Source organism: Miniopterus natalensis, chromosome 18, assembly GCF_054644295.1.
Source record: "Miniopterus natalensis isolate mMinNat1 chromosome 18, mMinNat1.hap1, whole genome shotgun sequence".
Lineage (NCBI taxonomy): Eukaryota > Metazoa > Chordata > Mammalia > Chiroptera > Miniopteridae > Miniopterus > Miniopterus natalensis.
In genome coordinates, this window is record NC_142098.1 from 10,544,796 (window position 1) to 10,565,406 (window position 20,611).

At 37.1% G+C, this 20,611-nt stretch overlaps 1 protein-coding gene across 4 annotated transcripts; it reads right to left on the reverse strand.

Moving 5' to 3' along the window:
- Positions 1–20,396, reverse strand: ZNF382 (zinc finger protein 382). 4 transcript variants are annotated; one of them, XM_087827155.1, is made up of 4 exons: positions 20,289–20,396; positions 17,911–18,037; positions 16,501–16,596; positions 1–2,404 (listed from the first exon to the last, which is right to left on the reverse strand). In XM_087827155.1, exons 1-4 carry the CDS (start codon positions 20,295–20,297, stop codon positions 987–989), a joined length of 1,650 nt encoding a protein of 549 aa, XP_087683281.1. In that variant the 5' UTR covers positions 20,298–20,396; the 3' UTR covers positions 1–986. The 4 variants fall into 4 exon arrangements, with proteins under 4 accessions (XP_087683281.1, XP_087683278.1, XP_087683279.1 ...); XM_087827152.1 differs by having other exon boundaries at positions 17,911–18,019; positions 20,289–20,355; XM_087827153.1 differs by lacking the exon at positions 20,289–20,396 and having other exon boundaries at positions 1–716; positions 1,061–2,404; positions 17,911–18,679.
- Between the last annotated feature and the right edge of the window lie 215 nt (positions 20,397–20,611).

Below are 20,611 nucleotides of genomic sequence, written 5' to 3' on the forward strand. Positions count from 1 at the left end.
TGAAAATCCTGAGTTACTTGGTATATCTACCAAAGCCAACCAAACATATGCCTCAGGACCCAGAAATTCCACTCCTAAGGTATATTCACGAGGGATTATTTATTATGACCCTAAGCTGTAAACAAAAAGTCCACCAACAATAGATTTAATAAATTGTGATATACTCATATAATGAAATTCTATACAGAATAAAAAATACAGCCTGGCCAGGCATGGCTCAGCGGTTGAGCGTCGACCTAGGATCCAAGCAATCATGGTTTGATTCCCGGTCAGGGCACATTCCCGGGTTGCGGGCTTGATCCCCAATCGGGAGCGTGCAGGGGGCAGCCAATCAATGACTCATCATTGATGTTTCTATCCATCTCTCTCCCTCTCCTTTCCTCTCTCTGAAATCAATAAAGATATATTTAAAAAAATAAAAAATACATGAATTTCTGCCACATGCATTAATGATAAGTTTGAGACATAATGATGAATGAAACAAGCCAAATATGAAAAAATACACATATATAATCCAATTTATATAAAAGTTTATAATAAGCAAAAACTATGTTAGAAGTTAGAACTGTGGTTAACTCTAGAGAAAGAAAACTTAATTTTTATTCCATATTTGCGATGAGAAATACAGTTCACACCTCCTTCCTTTTTGAAAGTCCTCTGCTCACAGTGTGATTCATACACCAACTGTATATTACTGGTTCACAACAAGGTAGGTACTGAAATTGAAAATAAGCAATTTTAAATGTGTGTAGCAACTTGACAGAGAAAGTTTATGTCTGATAAATCTAATTTAAAAAATCGGGGCTTGTATTTTCAATTACTTTTGTAATTTAATTTGTCTAGTAGTTCTTTTTTGTATTTTGTAGTCTAGCAAATATGTGGTATAGTACCTTAAACTGTTGATTATTATTACACTTGCAAGCAACATCATGAACAGGGTTTACTATGACTTTAAAAGTTTTTTACAAAAAAAGTCACATCCTTTACTAGATTCCCATGGCTTCTCCTTTGTGAGTTTTCTGATGGACAATGAGGTTTGACTTACAACTGAAGAACTTACCACATTCTTTACATTCATATGGTTTCTCTCCTGTGTGCGTTTTCTGGTGGCGAATGAGGTTTGATTTCCTGCTAAAGGCTTTCCCACACTGAGGACATCCATTGGACTTCTCTCCTGTATGTATCCTCTGATGAACAGTGAGGATTGCCTTCTGACGAAAGGACTTCCCACATTCATTACAAATATAGGGCTTTTCTCCTGTATGAATTCTTTGATGGAGAGTGAGGGTTGTCTTTTGGCAGAAAGACTTTCCACATTCATTACAAATATAGGGTTTCTCTCCTGTGTGAGTTCTTTGGTGTACAGTGAGGGTTGTTTTCTGGATAAATGCCTTCCCACATTCATTACACTGATATGGTTTCTCTCCTGTGTGAGTTCTCTGATGATCAATGAGGTATGACTTCTTTCTAAAAGCACTTCCACATTGAGTACAATCATACGCTTTCTCCCCTGTATGTATTTTGTGATGTCTTGTGAGGGTTGCCTTCTGGCGGAAGGACTTCCCACAATCCATACAAATGTAGGGTTTCCCCTCTATATGTGTTTTCTCATGAAGAGTGAGGGCTGTCTTTTGACGGAAGGCTTTTCCACATTGACTGCAAACATAAGGTTTCTCACCTGTGTGAATTCGCTGATGTTCAATGAGATATGACTTCCTTCTAAAGCTATTCCCACAGTAAGAACAGTGAAAAGGTTTCTCTTCTGTTTGAGATTGCTGATGTAAAATAAAAATGGACTTCCTGCAGAGGAATTTCCCATATTTGCTATATGCATGGGGCTGCTTCTCCGTAAGATTTTGTGGATGGACGCTGCGGTTTGGCTTTTCGATGAAAGGCATTCCATCTTTATTGTATTCAAAGAGTCGTTCTCTCTGAGTTCCAGTATGTGTAAATAACATTCCTTTCATAAGAAAGGAATTTTCACATTCATTATGTTCAAATGATTGCTCTGGAGTTTGAACCTTCTGATGTTTAATAAGCTCTTGTTTATCACTCAGACTCCTTTCTGTTTGTTTATAGAGATTTGCTGCTGTATGAATTTTTTCATGCTTTGCATTGAGTAGTGATTTCTCCCATCCATTACTCTCACCAAACTTCTCTCTTACAGGGCTTATATTTCTAATGACTAATTCTGAAATATTTTTCAAAACCTTTCCATCAGGTTTATATTCATGTAGTGTTGTTTTTGAAATAATATAGTTCTTGCCTACAGTAAGTGTTTTCCCCAAAATATTACTCCTTTCCTTAATTAGTCTTTTGTGGTTGATGAACACAACTGATCTAAAATGCCTGTCTTGGTATTCTTTAAACTTCATTAAAACATCTTCAGCTTTCCCGTCTTCTTCTAGAAAAGAACGCAATAAACAACACTGTAAATCTTCACATAAATGTTATGAATTAGACGTATATACAAACAACCCATTGTGGGACTGTCTGTCTCACTACGGTGATCTTCAAAAAGGCCAAAATGAATTACCTCTTGGTAGGGAAAGTGCATAGAACATAAACACAAATCCTGCCATACTGTTAAAATGAGGAAAAATTGGCATAAGCAAAGAACACTCATATCTTTGGCATACTGTAAATATAAGCTGCACTGAGCAGGTCTAATAAGCACAAGGACAAGTAAGCAAAGGGCAGTGAAAGTAGCATTATTCTCGGAATGGGCAGGTTTAGAGATAATAGAGTGAGCCTATCAAGAGGGTTAAACAGTAAGCAAGGAGAACTGTTCCGGTGGAGACGAAAGCCTATTTACTTCTTCATGCCTAAGCAAGTGTTATCAAATACTTCCATTTGTTTCTTCTCTTTCATTTAGTGCATCTACAGCACATGAACTTTATCAAACACTCATTTCCTAGTTTTGAAAGAAACACTGGTCTATAGTCTAGCCCCTAGCTCTCCATATAACTGATTTATTTTCTCTGGAAAGGGAAGAATTAGGAAAACATTTTAATTAGGAACCATGAAATAAACCACAGGACAAAGCACACTTGCAACATGAATATAATCACTGATTACTGCTACATCAATTTATTCTTCCAGACGGGTGGTCAGTAACCAAAATCTCCTGATCATCAATTCTAATTTTTCCTCCTTTCAATTCGCTGAATTACTTTTTCAGTGTTAGAGAAGGATGGGTTCAAGTCTTCCTCCCAATGCAGCAACATACCTTAAACTCTGCTATTCCCTATTGGGACTGTGAAGGGCTGGATCTTTAAGTGTATGTGTATAGCACTGACTGACCTTACCTATTATTTTTCTTATAAAGTCTTTGCTATATCTTACTACTGATCCCTTACTAAGACCCACATCTGATGGAACAATTTTAAAGATGAGTTCATCTTACCCATGCCTGCATCTTATTTACAATAGCCCTGAACTGAAACAGCCCAATTATCTATGAAAAGATAAATGGGCAATATTGTATCATGTATTTACGCAATGTAATACTACTCAGCAATAAAAAGGGCAGGGAACCTACTGATGAAAAAGGGATGAAGCTAAAACATTTTTCAGAGTGAAAGCTTTATGCAAGAGAGCAAATACTGCACAATTCCATTTATGTGTAGTCCTAGAACATGCAAAACTAACCTGTATTTGTCATTGGAGTTACATTGCCTTCCTGAGAACCTCAATCACCTTCAGGAACATGCTACTACCCAGTTTATCCAAGCCCTCACATATTCTTTCTATCCTTCAGTGTCTAATTTGTCTGAAATTAGAATATAATTTTAGTCTAGACTACCCATTTCAAGAAATCTTTCAACAACCTGCTATTTTAACATGAACAGTCTATGTAAAATGCGAAATTTGAAAATATTGCTTTCCCAACTCTAATTTATGCTCTTGAGAGTCAGTGTTTTATTATCTTCTTTGAAACCTTATGAATATACACTAACACACTGTGATATGAGGTAAAGAAATGTGATCTTGACATGAATGTCTAAAAACAACTTACCATTAAATGGTTTCTGAATGGATGAGAAAGATGTTTTCCTTGTATGGTACCATAAACAATAAATCAGGTAACTACTGACTATCTAGCTTCTGTCACAAGCTACAGTGAGGTAAGTAAAAGAGAGGGCCTTATTTTGCAGGAACTGTTAATCAGAGGTGGAAAGAAGCCTCAGATAAAACAATGTTGGATAACGAATCAAATAATCAAATTATTAGATCATATCAGAGGATGTGTCTGTTTGCATGTTACACAGAATAGTAGGATTCGAGTGCAGAACAAAAGGTACTGGCATAGTTTGGAGTAGTCAAGGAACATTTCATGCAGGAAGTGGAACCTGGTCTTTTAACTAAAGGATATGTAGCATCATGTGGTAAACAATATAACCTTGCCCAATGAGAGGTCTGACATTTGCCTTTGGCTTCTGGAAGTTAATCTCTAAGTCTATGGAATGTCATGCCTGCCAGGAGTGTATTTGTTTGCTTTTGAGCCTGTGACCAGCCAGAAAGTAACAGTGTGATTTAGGGGGAGGTCTTTGGGCCACACCAACAATGTGATTTAATATGGGGGGCTTTGGGTAACACAGTATCAACTTGACCTCTCAAGGGGCTGGAAACCAAGATCAGCCATATGGACAGTCAATCAAGCCTGTGTGATGGAGCCCCATTATCAACTCTGGATACTAGGCTTGGGTGAAGCCTCCCTGGTTGGCAATACTCTGTAATGCTGTCTATAACTCCACAGAGAGAGGACTACTAGAAGGTCCGTGTGTGGTACTTTCCTGGATGCTGCCCTATGCGCTTGGCTTGATTTTAATATGTATTCTTCCTCTGTAATAAACTGTAACTGAGTGTTAGAACTTTCAGCAAGTTCTGTGAGTCCTTCTAGCAAATTACTGATACTAACAGTAGTCCTGGGGACTCCTGACAATTTCTGTCAGAAATGAAGGTGGTCCTATGTGTACTGCAGTACCCTCTAATTCTGTAGTTAGCTAATTTTGCAAGTATCTATATGGGCACAGAAAAGCTGTCACATAATGAAAGACCCAGTTGTAAAGAATAAAATCAACTGCATGGAGTACCTTTGGGAGACTAGAATAAATAGAGATTAGCAAAAGTTCTCAGTCACAGAAAGAAATATATTTGGAACAACCAGATGGGATATTATTCTATCAGCCCTTGAAAAAAAAGAGATTTATATTTTTTATGTGATATTGTTTTAGCATATTGACTATTATAAACTGAAAGAACTGGGGAAAAATCATGGCAAATACTAATTACAGGAGTCCATACCTGGAATAATATAGCTTTCATTTTGGAAGATGTCAGTGGCAAATGAGAATATGAATCTATAAAGATATTTCACAGAGTAAAATAACATAACACAAATTGTGGAGAAATCATTTAGAAAATATAACAGAGATGATGGAATCAGCCTGCTGCTGCAGGGGCTTATAATGGGAACAAAAGGATATAGAAACAAATGAGGGTAAGGTAAAGATAATGACTATTACTTCTGATGTATCAGTAACCAAAAGGGTTAGACAAACGATTGTTGTATTGTTGTAGGCAGATTAAAATATACCACTAGAGTTCAGGTGGGAGAAATAGGCTACAAAATGTCTATATGAAAGCCATTCACATAGAACAAGGGAATCACAACTTGAGGATGGATAACATTATTACAGCTTATACAACCTTTATAGTGACAAGAACTGAGGATGAAGAAAGATACTTTACACCAATGAGAGCCCATGGAAATAAAATCCATGTATTAAACAAATACTTATTTTCCCAGGCAATGCAAATAAGGGGAAGAAAAGCAACCAAGATATGAATGGGCACTCGGAAACAGAATGAGAATGAGTTAGCCTTTTTCATCCAAATCAAGGTGGGTGGACATTAGGAATCTGAGCATTATGATATGACACATGGAAAAAGAATGGTACTGATATTATTACTTTGGTCCAAGGCCTATGGATTTTGAAATCTGATGGCAGGTCTCACAGTGAGAATGAGATGTGGGACTGAGTGCAGGAAGCAAGAATAAGGTATTGCACAGGGGAAGGAAGGGGAAAAAGGAAAACTCAGAGGAAGATATATATTAGACAATGATTTCTTTATCTTTTGGATATATTTAAGAATGCCTAGAAACAGGAGAGTAGGAAAAAAGAAGAAATAAGACTGAAATGTTAAAGAAACTGATGATAAACACCTAAATCACCAGGTCTCAGGTAGTACAAAATCATGAACTTTGTACTACCTGAGACCCTTATGGAAGGTCCACAAAGTCAAAACTATTTTTGCTAATAATAACAACACTTCAATTGTCTTTTTAACTGTGTTCATATTTACACTAATGAAACTAAAGCAACAATGAGTGTCTTATTTGTACTTATGAAATTTTCACTTATGGAGGTGACTGAAGGATAACAAAGAGAGGCTAATGCCATTAAAAGATTATTATCTTCATTTCCTGAGAGGAGGAGGCATGCCATGTCATTCAGGGCCACATGTGCTCAGGAGACAGAAAGGAGTGAGGGGAAAGTCTAGGCCAGAGTCATTATTGGGGCTTGCTTCTACAAAAAAGGCAAGGCAGGTCGGGAGAAATAACTTAAGATGGGCTAGTCTGAATATTGTTGGCAGGCTATGGGTCACAGGGTTGGTCTCTAGTTGACTAGTACCTGATCCTGGGTGATTCAGAGTATGGCATATATTGGCTTAGTGTGTGAGAGTTAGCTAACGGAGGTGGTTGAGGGTGTGGACTTGGGATTGGTTGGCTTGTATATGAAAGGTGGGCTCACCAATAAGTTGTTTACTGTCTCTAGGAATTAGTTAGCTCTGGGAGGGGCAATTTCTCCCCAACCAGCAAAAGATATCAAAACATCATAAAGTATAGAAAATTTTAAAAATATGATTAATACAGTGGGTAAAATCCTGACACATTAGCATAAATCAAAGCACTGGCACCAAATTATAATAGTAATCACTGCATTTCTAACTGGCACATACAGGGGAAAATGTTTCATTTAAAATTGTTCTTGATAAGAGCAGAAAGACACTATTAATTTTATTATATCTCCCCCTTGAGTACACATATTTTCAATATTCTGTGTGATGATTAAAGAAGTATGCATCGAGCACTTCTGTTGCATAACAGAGTATAATGTATTTTGTGAGAAAAAGTGCTGATGTAATTATTGAGTGGAGAACTGAGGAACAACTTTTTGCAGAACAGCATTTTTACTTGAAAGTACAATGGACTATTCAGACATGGGTATCTGGAAGACATTTTCTTGAACAATGTGAGCTTGTCAATTCAAACATCTGCCAGCATTTGTTACCAATGATAAAAATTCCAGCTTTCAACTAAAGGTCATTATGTTGGAAAGCTTGTATTTGCTCGTCAGCTTCCTAATATTTAAAAGATTTTTCTGATGAGGTTACTGATGATATTAACAAATGTGGGTTTGGGTTTTTAAAAAAATATATTGTATGTGGAAATGTGGCAAAATTTGGAAGATCTGTACACATTAGATGACCAATGCATAATATTACCAAAAAATGCATGGGTAAAAAAATCTATTTAAGTGGACCATTGGATTTTATGTAACAGTATACAAAAGTTCAGTGTTATGGTTTCAAATTTTATATTGCAACTAATTGGGTAGGAACTACAAATTAAGCTTGAGTGTAGTATCACTGAAAAACATCCACAGCAATCTGAAAGGCTTTTAAAATACTTCTCTTTCAAACTTCACATAGGCATGAAGGAAGATTTTTTTCTTCATATATTTCAATTAAGACAACTGAAACAGATTGAATGCAGAATCCTATGTGAAAATCAGCTGTCTTCTATTAAGGAAGACACTGTATAAATTTCAATTATGCAAAAATGGCATTTTTCCTCACCATTTTTCCCCTTTGAGGCAACAGTTATGTTTTTGTAAAAATATGACTTTTATGTCAACATGTAATGAGTTTATTATCCTTATATTGTTTTTAAATGAGTCAGTAAGTAAATATTTAAATTTTTTGTTTTAATTTCTAATAGGGTATACACACTTGCATATGCATGCGCACACACACTGACAGTTCTTTTAATCCTTAATAATTTTAAGAGTATAAGCAAGTCCCCAGACTGAAAGTTGATCCAGACATCCAGATTCTGGTATTGTAACAGAAGTTTGTATCAGAACAACCTTCCAGTTGATAAAGTTATAAACTCTGGGCAAATTGGAAAAAAAACAACTCGTTTGATAAAGAGTGATCAAAAGCAGGCATAAACTGGAGTGGACGCAACCTTTAAAGAAAAAAAACACATTGCATAAGATCTACATTTATCCAGGTTTTCCACTGTGTGCCCTGGTATTCATGCAGCACAAAGAGAATAGATCTCAAGGAGAAAGCAGGAGTCACATGTGCAGAAAAATCAGAGATTATAGTTCTGGGCTATGAGAGTGGCTGTAAATTGAGGACAAAAATCTGAGAATGGAGAAGTCATAGAAAGAAAGCCCAAAAGTTAACATACCCCCTCCTCAAAACCTTGGTTAACCGCTTTTCTGCAGGGTAAGACTTCAAGGAGCAGCATAAAAGGGAAAAGAAAGCTGGGGCTCTGAAAGAATTAAGCAAAAATTTCAGCAATTACTTAGCTCTGGAAAAACAGAGTATTTAATTCCAGTCTTGTGCCAAGTTAGAGAAACCTGGTTAAAACTTTGACCTTTCTATTAAAACCCCAGAATAGCCATGTATTAGGAGTAAAGGCTGCATCCCAGGACTCAGAGAGAACATCATAAAACTAAAGGAAAAACTAAAACTGAAATAGAAATCATATGAAAAACTTAAAAGCAATTGACAAAGGAATCAACATGAGCTTCCAGTAACTTAACCACCTACCAGATTAAAACTCAGCAATCTTCAGAGGAAGAAAAAGGATCCAGCATCTTCACAACATATTATCTACAAGGTTCTTCTGAGAAGAAACAGGAAAATGTAACCAACAGAAAAGATTAAAAAGTCAACAGAAAAAAAACTGAAATTAGAAATAAAGGAATTTAAAGTAACTATGATAAATATGTTTACACATCTACAAGAAAAATAGAACTATTGGTGAAGAGATGGATTATTCAGAAGAGATAAGAAATGCTAACTGAAAAAAAACAATATCCGAAGTATAAAATTCACTAGATGCATTTAACAGTAAATGAATGCAAGAGAATTAGAAAACTGGAAATCTGGTTAACAGGAATTACCCAAATTAAAAGATTAGCCCCGGCTGGGTGGCTCAGTGGGTTGGGGCATCATCCTGTGCACCAAAAAGGTTGCAGGTTCTATTCCTAGTCAGGGCACTTACAACGTACAGGAGGCAACTGATTGATCGATGTTCCTCCCTCTCTCCCTCCCTTCCTCTCTCTCTAAAATTGAAAAACATATCCCTGAGTAAGGATTAAAAAAATAAGTAACCAAATTTGATTTAAAACAAGAACCCTGTGAATTCATTAAATTGACATATTAGTTTTAACAATTTTCTTTTAGATTCCTTGAGATTTACTATATACACAATCATGTCGTCTACAAATGAAGATAGTTCATTTTCTAATCTGTTGCCTTTTAACTTCTTTTTCTTGCCTCATTGCAGTGACTTGTGTCCAGTACAGTGGTGATAGTGGGCATCCTTTGTTTTTGATCAAAGAGGAAACGCATTCAGGCTTTCACCATTGAGTGTGATGGTAGCTATGTTTTTCAAAGATACCCTTTATGAAGCTGAGGTTGCTAATCAGCTCTAAGGTTTTATAATAGGAATTGAACTTAATTATTTTCCTGCATGTACTGACATGGTTTTTCTCCTTTGTTTTTCTCTAGTTACTTTAAATGGCAGCTTAGATCCTTGATTTTAGATCCTTTTACACCTTTATATAGTGAATTACATAGATTGCTTTTTGAATATCAAATCAAATTGTTTTCCTGAGATAAACACTTTTTGGTCATGAGGTATTATCCTTTTTAAATATTGCTAGATTCAGTTTTAAAATATTTTGTTAAGGATTTTATATCTAGTTTCATGAGAGATGTTGGTGTATAGTTTTCTATTCTTCGAGTGCCTCTGGTTGTTAATAATGCTGGCCTTTTAAAATGAGTTGGCTATAACATAGAAGGAACTCATACCTTTTGCAACAACCTGAATGGACCTCAAGATTATTATGCTAAGTGAAATAAGCCAGTCAGAGAAAGAAAAATACCATATGATCTCACTTATATGCAGAATCTAATGGATAAAATAAACTGACGAACAAATAGAACCAGAGGCATAGAGGCATGGAACAGACTGACAGATGTTAGAGGGGAGGGGGCCTGGGGGAGACTGGATGAGAAAGAAGATGAAGAGATTAGCCAAAGAACATATATGCATAGCCCATGGACACAGACAACAGTGTGAAGGCCAGGGGGCGGGGATGACTGGGCAGAGGTGGTCAGAGAGGGAAAATGGGGGTCATCTATAATAGTGTCAACAATGAAAAATAAAATAAGCTGGGAAGTGTCCACTCCTACTCTGTTGGCATAAAACTGTGTGTATATTCCCTAATCATTCTTTTAATGTCTGTAGGATCCGTAGTGATGTAGCCACTTTAATTTTTGATATTGGTGATTTGTGTCTTCTTTCTGCTTTTCCTGATTGACTTCACACATTTTCTCTATACACCTCTATGTTCACTGCAGCACTATTTACAAAAGCCAAGATATAAAAGCAACCTAAGTGTCCATCGATGAATGGATAAAGATGTAGTAACTACATACAGCCATAAAAAGAATGAAATCTTGCCATTTGCAAAAACATGAATGGACCTAGAGGGCATTATGCTAAGTGAAATAACTCAGACAGAGAAAGAGAAATACCATATGATTTCATTTATATGTGGAATCTAAAAAAGCAAAATAAACAAAAAAGAAACAAACTCATAGAACAAACTGATGGCCTCCAGATGGGAGGTGGGTTGGGGGTGGGTGAAAAGATGAAGTAAAAGAGATTAAGTACAAATGGTAGTTATTAAAATAGTTACAGGGATGTAAAGTACAGTTTAGGGAATATAGTCAATAATATTGTAATGAGATTCTGGTCAAGATGGTGGAGTAGGACAATGCTGTGCCTGCCTCCTCCCATGACCACATCAAAATTATAATTAAATTATATAATAACCATCATTGGGAACCACCTGAAATCTAGCTGAACATAAGTTCTATAACCAGGAATATAAAGAAGAAGCCATGTCGAGACTGGCAGGAGGTACAGAGATGCATAATGGGTTGGTGCCTCACCCACATCTGATGGTTAAAATTTGGGAGGGCTATCTCAGCTGCAGAGGTACCCCATGAGGAGTGAGATGTCCCAGCCCACACCAGGATTCCAGTACCAGGAAGAGAAATTCCCATAACTTCTATCTGTGAAAACCAAAGGAGATTGTGGCTCAGTGAGACAGAGGGCTGCTAGAGTCACAGGTGTTCCTTTTATAGTGCCTGTGCATGGACATACTTGTAGACAGAGTCACTTACTCTGAGCTTCAGTGCTGGGGTACCAGCTCAAAAGGTAACAAAGACATACAGGAAGGAACTGAATTGTCTGGCTTTTGGACGAGGGCTGGAGGGGCAACTTTCTCCTAGAGAAAAGGACTGGCAGAAGCCATTATACCTTTATTGAATCCTTCCCCCACCCAGTTGCACACCCAGGTGGGCACCATATCTGAGTCTCCACCAACCCAGCTAATACCATTGGCCCTGCCCTGGTTACTCTCTGAGATCCCACCCCACCAAACTTGTGGGCCTACCCAAGCCACTTCCAGTGGCTTTTCCATTGAAATAGCCTGTCTTGGCTCATGCTGTGGACTTTCATAAAAATCTCTGTAAGGTTTACAAACCCCAAACAAGCAGCATTTGCCCTCAGCATGCCCCACACCTCTTAATAAGCAGCCCCAAGCCCAGCACTAGCAGTAGCCAGCCTCAGTTCACAGCTTAACCTCTCCCAGGCACCTCCAAGCCCAGCACAAGTAGCAACCATCTGCAGACCACTTGGTAGCTCATACCAAGTGGCCCAGGGCAGGGCACAGGAAGAGGCTAACCTTGTCCTACACCACAGCCCCTCCCAGAGGCCCCAGAACCAACATACCTATAGCTAGCTTCAGACCACACCACAGCATCACCCAGCCAAATCCAAAAATGACACACCCAAAGGAGAACTTGGTGGCATCAGAGCCCCCACTAAAGTAAATCCTGCTCTGCAGGGTCAGCCCCTACACAACTTCTCCTCCACTGTAGTCATGGCCAGTCCTCACAACCACTCAGCCTGATCAATCACTCCCACTGACATGCCAACAGAAATCAAGGCGCAACTACAACAGGAGGGCACACACAACCCACAAAAGGGACATACCTGGAACACCCGGCTCAGGTGACAGGAGAGACTACAACACTAGGCCCAACAGGACACCTACTACATAAAGCCACTCTACCAAGACTGAGAGATATAGCAGCTGTACCTACTACACAGAAATAAACATGGGGAGGGATCAAAATGAGGAGACAAAGAAACATGTCCCAAATGAAAGAACAGAACAAAACCCCAGAAAAAGAACTAAACAAAATGGGAGACAAGCAATCTACCAGATGCAGAGTGCAAAACACTGGTTATGTGATGCTCAATGAATCTCAGTGAGAACTTCAACAAAGAGACAGGAAACATAAAAATAGACATAGAAAAAGAACCAGTCAGACATGAAGAATACAATAACTGAAATGAATACTATATTACAGAAAGTCAACAGATTAGATGAAGCAGAGGATCAAATCAGCAATTTAAAAGATGAGGAAGCAGAAAACATCCAATCAGAACAACAAAAAGAAAAGAAAATTAAGCAAAAAGGATAGTTTAAAGGGCTTCTGGGACAGCATAAAGCAAAAAACATTCACATCATAGGGATACCAAAAGGAGAAGAGAGAGCGAGGGATGAAAAATTATTTGAAGAAATAATTATGGGAAACTTCCATAACCTACTGAAGGAAATAGACATACAAACCCAAGAAGCAAAGAGAGTTCCAAACAAGACGAGTCCAAAGAGACCAACACTAAGGCACATCATAATTAAAATGCCAAAGGTTAAAGGCAAAGAGAGAATCTTAAAAGCAGCAAGAGAAAAGCAGTTAGTTACCTAAAAGGGTAGGGAGCATGCAGGAGGCAGCCAATCAATGTTTCTTTCCCAGTGATGTTTCTATCTCTCTATCCTTCTCCCTTCCTCTCCCTCTAAAATAACAAATTAAAAAATATATATTTTTAAAAAGTACAAATTGGCCCTGGCCAGTGTTGCTCAGTGGTTAGAGCGTGGGCCCACACACCAAAGGGTCGTTGGTCCAATTCCCTGTCTAGGGCACATACCTGGGTTGTGGGTTCGTTCCCTGCCCCTGCTTGGGGTGCAAGCAGGAGGCAACCAGTCAATGTGTCTCTCTCACACTGATATTTCTCTCTCTCCCTCACTTCCACTCTCTCTGAAAAGCAATGGAAAATAATATCCTTAGGTGAGGATTAACAACAAAAAAAGTACAAATTGGTAGTTACAAAACACTCATGGGGATATATAGCACAGCATAGGGAATATAGTCAATAATACTGTAATAACTATATATGGTGTCAGATGGGTACTAGGTTTATTGGGGAGATCACTTTGTAAGTTATATAAATGTCTAATCACTATGTCGTACACCTGAAATTAATATTGAATGTCAGCTGTAATTTAAAAATTAAAAAAAATAAGTAATAAAAATAAATAGCATTTTTTGTTTTAAAAATAAATAATATTGTAATAACTATATATTATGTCAAATGGATACTAGACTTAGCAGAGCGATACCTTTGTAAGTTACATAAATGTCTAATCTTGTACACCTGAAACTAATATAATATTGTATGTCAACTGTAATTGAAAAAGAAAACAAGAAAAAGAAATTTTAAAAATATTAAAAGCTTTGAGATAAACTTAAAGATGAAAAAGACCAATATACTAAAAATAATAAAACATTGCTTACAAGATTTAGAGAAGCTAATTCAAATGGAAAGGTATAGTCATGGACTGGAAGACAATATAGCTATGGTGTTAGTTCTCACCAATAAAAATCTCAGCACATTTATTTAAACAAAATCTGGAAGTTGATTCTAAAATGTATTTAAAAAAGAAAATGACCTAGAATAGCCAAAACAGTTTTTAGAAAGAAAAAAATTAGAGTACTTACTCTGACTTCAAGACTTACTATAAAGCTAATCAAAAACTAGGTGGTATTGGTAATAGGATTTAAAACGTATCAAAGGAAAGAATAGTCCAAAAATAGACGGACACAAACAATATCAAACAATTTATGATAAGATCAACAGAGCAATTTCATTCAACAAGTGATGAGATGGATAGATATCCATATGGAAGAAAACAGACCCGCTACCCTTACTTTACATTATAAACAACTGTTAACATGAGATGGGTCACAGAACTAACATTTTTAGAAGAAAATATAGGGAACTATCTTCACAACCCCGGAGAAGGCGAATATTTGAGAGGTCAAAGAAATAATTATAAATGAAATAATGATAAACTGGACTTCATCAAGGTTAAAAAACTGTGCTCATTGAAAGACACCATTAAAATGAATAGGCAAGCCTCAGACTAGAGGAATATTTGCAATACCTATAACAAATAAAAGACTTCTTTCCAGAATATATAAAATTCCTATTACTCAAGGAAAAAATATATATCGCCCAATAAGAAATGGGTAAAACACTTAAACAGGCACCTCTGAAGAAGATATAAAAAGCACTTGAAAAGGTTTTCAAGATCATTACTTCTAAGAGAAATATAAACTAAAACTACAAAAATATACTTCCATACCCTTCAGAATGACCAAAATGAAAATGTTGGTAACAATCAAAATTCTCATACATGCTGGTAAAAGTTTAAAATTGGATAGTAACTTTTAAACACTAGCTGTTTCTAAAAAAGTGAACTCTATGCTGCCTTTTGAATGAACAATTATCAACTGCTAGGTTTCTACTGAGTAGAACGTTTTAAAAACATGCCCATAAAAAGACATTAGAATTTGTCCACAGTAGCTTTATTCGCAATAGCCCCAAACTGGAACATTTCAGATGTCTACCAACAGGAGAGGCATAAATGAACTGGCATATTCATATCATTGAATACTATTCTGCTATTAAAATAAACTACTTATATATGCAAAATGTGTAAACCTCTCAGACATTAAGCTGAGTGAAAGAAAGTAGGCATGAAAAAGGTCTAGAGTAGACAAAACTAATCTATGCTGGTAGAAACCACATTTGTGATTGTCCTAGCGGGAGGCACTGACTTGGAAGAAGCTTGATGGAACTTAATGGGATAATGGAAGTGTCCTTTATTTTGACTGGAGCATAAGATACATGGCTTTATCATTTTTGTCAGAACTCAAAGAACTTTACACTTAAGATCTCTATGTACATTATACCTACAAAACATGGAGTGAAGTCTTGGTAAGGTAATAACAACTAATATCGCTATAAACATAAGGCAACAAAGAAAGGACTTACATGGGGAATGATATTCAAACTAAATTTAGACTTTAGAGGCAAGGAAGTACTCGTGTATAGGCTCTTCAAAGAGCTCAGGCCTTTAATAAGATGGCTGCTATAAGAAAAACACCAGAAAATAATGGGTGTTGGTGAGGATGTGGAGAAACTGGAACCCTTATACATTGCTGGTGGGAATGTTGAATTGTGCAGCCACTGTGGAAAACAGTATAGGAGTTCCTCAAAAAATTAACTAGAATTACTGTATAATCCAGCAATTCTACTTCTGGTTATATACCCAAAAGAACTGAAAGCAATGACTCAATCAGATATTTCTACACTCATGTTCATAGCAGCATTATTCACAGAAGCTAAAAGGCGGAAGCCACCCAAATGTGCACTGGCAGATGAATGGATATACAAAATGTGGTATATACATACAATGGAATATTTTTCAGCCTTAAAAAGGAAGGAAATACATACTACAACATGGGTGAACCCTGAGGACATTATGTTAAGTTAAATAAGTCAGTCACCCAAAAAAGGACAAATACCATATGATTCCACTTACATGAGGTGCCTAGAAGTAGTCAGCTCCACAGAGACAGAAAGTAGAATGGTAGTTGCCATGGCAAAGGGGAGGGGGAAATGGGAGTTATAGTTTAATGAGTATAGAGTTTCAGTTCTGCAAGATGAAAGAGTTCTGGAGATGGATAGTGGTAATAATTGCACAAAAATATAAATGTACTTAATGCCACTGAACTATGTGCTTAAAAATGGTTAAGATGGTAAATTTTATGTTATATGTATTATACCACAATTAAAAAATATATCCCTAAAAATATTCAAAGGTGCCGACTACCTGAGTCCACTGGTCTTTATCTGCACAGACTCACCTAAGTAGCTCTGACTTGAAAAAATTCTCTCTGTTGTCCAAAGTTCTTCTCCTTCTTCCAACTTTCGGATCATATCAGGCTTAGTCATGTGAAACCCTGATAATAAAAAATGAGACTTATTTCCAGGCTCTTTATTCTGTTCCATTAGTGTATATGTCTGTTTTTATGCTAGTACATGCTGTTTTGATTACTATGTCCTTGTAGTATAGTTTGATATCAGGTAGCATGATTCCTGCCTTATGATCTAGCAATTCCACTTTTGGGAATATATCCAAAGAAACCCAAAACACTAATTTGAAAGAATATATATGCTACTATGTTCATAGCAGCATTATCTACAATAGGCAAGATATGGACGAGCCCAACTGCTCATCAGTAGATGAGTGGATAAAAAAGCTGTGGTACATTTACACAGTGGACTACTCAGCGGTAAAAAAGAAGGAAATCTTACCTTTTGCAACAGCATGGATGGACCTGGAGAGTATTACACTAAGTGAAATAAGCCAGTCAGAGAAAGACAAATACCATATGATTCCACTTATATGTGGAATCTAATGAACAAAATAAACTAACAAAATAGAACCAGATGCATAGATACAGAAAACAGGCTGACAGCTGTCAGAGGGGAAGGGGGTTGGGCTGGGTGAAAAGGTGAAGGGATTAAGCAAAGAGAAAACTCATAGACACAGACAACAGTATGGTGATTACAAGAGGGAAAGTGGGGTGGAGGCAGGTAGAAGAAGGCAAAGGGGAGATTAAATGGTGACAGAAGGAGACTTAATTAGGTGTGGTGAACACACAATACAATATACAGATGATGTGTTATAGAATTGTATACCTGAAACCTATATAATTTTATTAACCAATATCACCCCTCAATTTTTTTTTTTTAAATGAGACTTAATCTAATCTCCTTGGGCTTCAAAACTATTGAAGGAAGCGAAATATATAGCTTCAAGGCAGCAGACAAGGTATACATTAACATCTTACCAAAGTTAACACCTTGTACTAGGCAAGTGAGAACCTAACCATACTTTCTCTAACAAAAAGGGATTCATCATCGACCTAGTCAATTTGGCTCAGTGGTTAGAGAGTCGGTCCATGGACTGAAGGGTCGCAGGTCCAATTCCAGCCAAGGGCATGTACCTCCATTGCAGGCTTGATCCCCAACCCTGGTCAGGGTGCATGCAGGAGGCAACCAATTGATGTGTCTCTCTCACATCGATGTTTCTCTCTCTCTCTACCCCCCCTTCCACTCTATCTGAAAAAATATCCTCAGGTGAGGATTAAAAAAAAAAATGGGGGGGAGGGATTTATCACCTATGTTCCCTGAAATTCAAAGTTCCATTAAGTTTCAGAAACTCTTGAAAGGAGATGCATAACACTGAAAGATCAAGGAGTTCTCCTTACCCACAGAGATGAGATGGCAATAGTTTTCCAACATGACATCCCTGTAGAGGGCCTTCTGATCAGTGTCCAGGTGCTGCCACTCCTCCTGGGTGAAGTCCACAGTCACATCCTTGAATGACACCGATCCCTGTAAGGGCATATTCTAGTTCATCCTAAAGTGATTGCAACTAGTGAAAACTAGATATTGGAGACCTAGTTTTGACCCTGTTCAGTGGTCAGACTACTTTCCTTATTTTGCTTTATATTGCAGAACATTCTCTCTGAAAATACATGCATCTGTACTACTTATTATCTCATGCTAAAAATATGTAAGAACATACTATTTGCCTTAAATGTGACTGGTTGCCTGATGGACCAAAATGAGTAAAACTCTGACCACAATAATGAGAAGTTGCAGGCTAAGAGAGAGGCATTGCATGTAAATACATATACTCAATAGATATTACATATGCAACAAAAGAAATGTGAACAAGGGAAAGTGCTACAACGTGAAGCAAAATTCATTTTATATTCCAAGGCTTCATTAAGGACATAAAAACTTTAAATTCACAATGAATTTGTTTTGTGGGAATACAGGGCATTGGCTTTTAAAATTCATGGGTAGAGAAAAAACCGTAAATTTAGGAAGCAAAAGACACAGTTTGTTAAGAAAGAGTCTTTGAGCTCTAAGAAGGAAAAGGTAGGCAATGAGTATATTTATGGAATAATACTGGATTTTTTTCCTATAGAACAATGGTCTTTTTAAGTATTTATTTATAAATCACCAGTAGTCATTAATGGCAATCCATTGTTAATGACTACTGCTTTTGAATGTAAACTGCAGTATTTTCCTCCCTTTCAATATGCTATCTTATACATTCCACTGTAATACAAACTCCACTTTGGGTCTACTGATTGATGGAGTATAAAGAAAATGAAGAAACATTAAGTCAACACATGTTATATAGTAAGTTTTGTACTTTAGAGGCAATACTCTTGAAGACTAGAGAAGGCTTGAGATACGTTAGGTGAAAAAGTTAAGTGACCATTGTAGAGATATCTCCTAGATTAAGGTGTTATTAGTGGTCTAGACAGGGGACTACTGGTTGCTATGATGAGTTGCAACAGAATTGGTCATAAGTTGGTTGTAGAGTGGAAAAAGAGAGACATAGTTCTTCAGATATCTGCATAAGCAACTGGGTAGGTGCTGGGACTAGAAAATGGAAATGGCAAACAGAACAAAGTAGAAGCTGGACCAAAGAAAGTAATGAGGTCAGCCTTGAAAATGTACTTGAAGTGATCATGGAACATGTAGGTGGTGATAGCTGTTGGAGGTTGGATATATGGTTCTGACACTCTGGATAGAGGTCTAGGCTAGAAGGAAGTATTTGAGAATCACTAGAATCAGGTCAGTATAACCTTTAGGGTGAATTTGATTATGAATAGAGAAAAAGAGACAGTGAAGAGAAGAGAACCAATTTGCATCTTTGGAAAACCAATACTTTAAAGATTGGTTGATGAAGATAATTTTTTTTGAAAGAAAAATATGAAAACAGGACACCATACCACCTTTGATTCAAGAGCAGAAAATTTCAAGAGTGGGCTAGCACATGCATTTCCTTCTCTTGCACTCACATATAAAAAACTAGAAGAAACTAAAAATATAATAAGTTTATAACAGCATTGGAATACTGGGAAGGTTTTCACTGGCAGGCCATAGTTAATAGAAACTGCTGGTAGACATGTAAAAAATAGGATCAAAGAGGAGAAATGCAAAATCTCAGTTTTCTGACAAACTTGTAGTAAATCTCTATCCTGAAAACCTCCTATCTTTAAACAGGACATCTTACCACAAACTAATACTGTGATCCATAACAGCAAAACCTAGGTCAGTAGAGGATGATCAAGGTTTTTCCAGGTCTGTACTTTTACTCCTCCCAACTTAGATCTAAAATCAGTGTCTAGATTAGATTCATTCAAGAAAGATATCCCCACTTAAATCAAGATAATACATTTTTGTTCCAGCAGTAGTTTTGTGAGAAGACAGAAAGGAAATGATGATGATATACCCAATCTATATGTGGACATTGGCTTCAACTAGAAGGTACACTTGGGGAAGGCTTAAGTTTATCTGGTTGGAATAAGAGAAACTGGGAACAGGGCTGCAACTAGGGTGAGGCAGCCAAGGAACCTATGGTGCAAAATTTAAGGATGCACAGCGCTGAGAGTACTTAAATTTTGTACCTAGGCCACTTGCTAGCCTCACCCAATCTGGGCCTTACTGGAGACTAGTTTCACAGAAGCAAATCCCCATATCCAGGAAATTTAAAAATAGGGAAATAAATGTTCATATAACCTGAAAACAAGTTATTTCAGAGAGAGAGGAAACATCATCTCACCTGAGGCATAGCTGTGAGATTTGCAAGAGATGAACCTTCTCTTTTGAGCTCCTCTTTTGGAAAGGGAAGAATCCTGAGAAGGCAGAGATGGAAAGATACAAGGAACCATGTAAAACCATATTTGACTTAATTTCCTAGAATAATTCAGTTAAATCTACATCATTTTTCACTGTTTCAGCACTTGCCTACTCTGTGTATCCCACACAAATCCAGGACATGGATTAACTGGACAAATCCTGCTCCCTCACCAACACCAGAAACCTAATCTCTTGGTGGGGTAGAATAAATTCTGGGGAATCTGTTGTGGCTTGGAGAGAGGCAAC

Coding starts and splice junctions, on each gene's coding strand:
- ZNF382 (XM_087827151.1), bottom strand. CDS start 18,049: ATGCCCTTACAGGGATCGGTGTCATTCAAGGATGTGACTGTGGACTTC. Junction 16,597..17,910: donor TTGCCATCTCATCTCTGTGG/GTAAGGAGAACT, acceptor TTTTATTATCAG/GGTTTCACATGACTAAGCCT. Junction 2,405..16,500: donor TTCAAGTCAGAGCTACTTAG/GTGAGTCTGTGC, acceptor GTTCTTTTCTAG/AAGAAGACGGGAAAGCTGAA.